Consider the following 529-nt stretch of genomic DNA (forward strand, 5'->3'; position numbering starts at 1 on the left):
ATGTGAAGAGGAACAAAAGGTTACTTTCCAAAAAGAAATACATTTCATAATCTAATTTATGTAAACGGCATATGCCAGATCCTCGACAGAGTTTTCCACACCTACCGGGACAGCAACGCCAGCTTCTGTTCCAGCATCATCTCCAGCTTCTGGGCCTGTTTGGACAGCCAGTGATCCACTCCGTGCAACCGGTAACAGGTCTCCAGCATCTGCCGGAAGTCACCCACGAAATCTGCTATCCCAGCGTACTGCCCGCTGGAAAATTTCTCTTCCATTTTCAGCAGCCACATTCCAGCCGGTGACTGCTGAGCGGAGCGACTGCTGTTATGAACTGAGCCAGCTCCTCCTTCTTCCCTCACGCATTCCTGATCCGCGAGCGGCTTTAAAAACGGCGCTGTCAGAGGCCGGTACTTCTCTAGCAGGAACTCGCGCAGGATGCGGTATCCCTGCTGCAGCTCGGGGCTCAGCCTCTGTTCCCAGGAGCCGTCGCCACTCTCCCCTCCTGCGACGCTTCCATCCTCGTCCCGCC

The 529-nt window shown here is 54.6% G+C and overlaps 1 protein-coding gene across 1 annotated transcript in view; it reads right to left on the minus strand.

Moving 5' to 3' along the window:
* The window catches only part of KIAA2026 (KIAA2026 ortholog), a gene marked incomplete at its 5' end in the record, with an annotated part of 60,757 nt that extends 60,230 nt beyond the window's left edge, over positions 1-527 (minus strand). Inside the window, one exon of the mRNA XM_010725640.2 lies at positions 106-527. Coding sequence (XP_010723942.1) covers positions 106-527 — 422 coding nt within the window. The remainder of the gene's footprint in view (positions 1-105) is intronic.
* Positions 528-529: the final 2 nt, after the last annotated feature.

Source organism: Meleagris gallopavo, chromosome Z, assembly GCF_000146605.3.
Source record: "Meleagris gallopavo isolate NT-WF06-2002-E0010 breed Aviagen turkey brand Nicholas breeding stock chromosome Z, Turkey_5.1, whole genome shotgun sequence".
Classification (NCBI taxonomy): domain Eukaryota; kingdom Metazoa; phylum Chordata; class Aves; order Galliformes; family Phasianidae; genus Meleagris; species Meleagris gallopavo.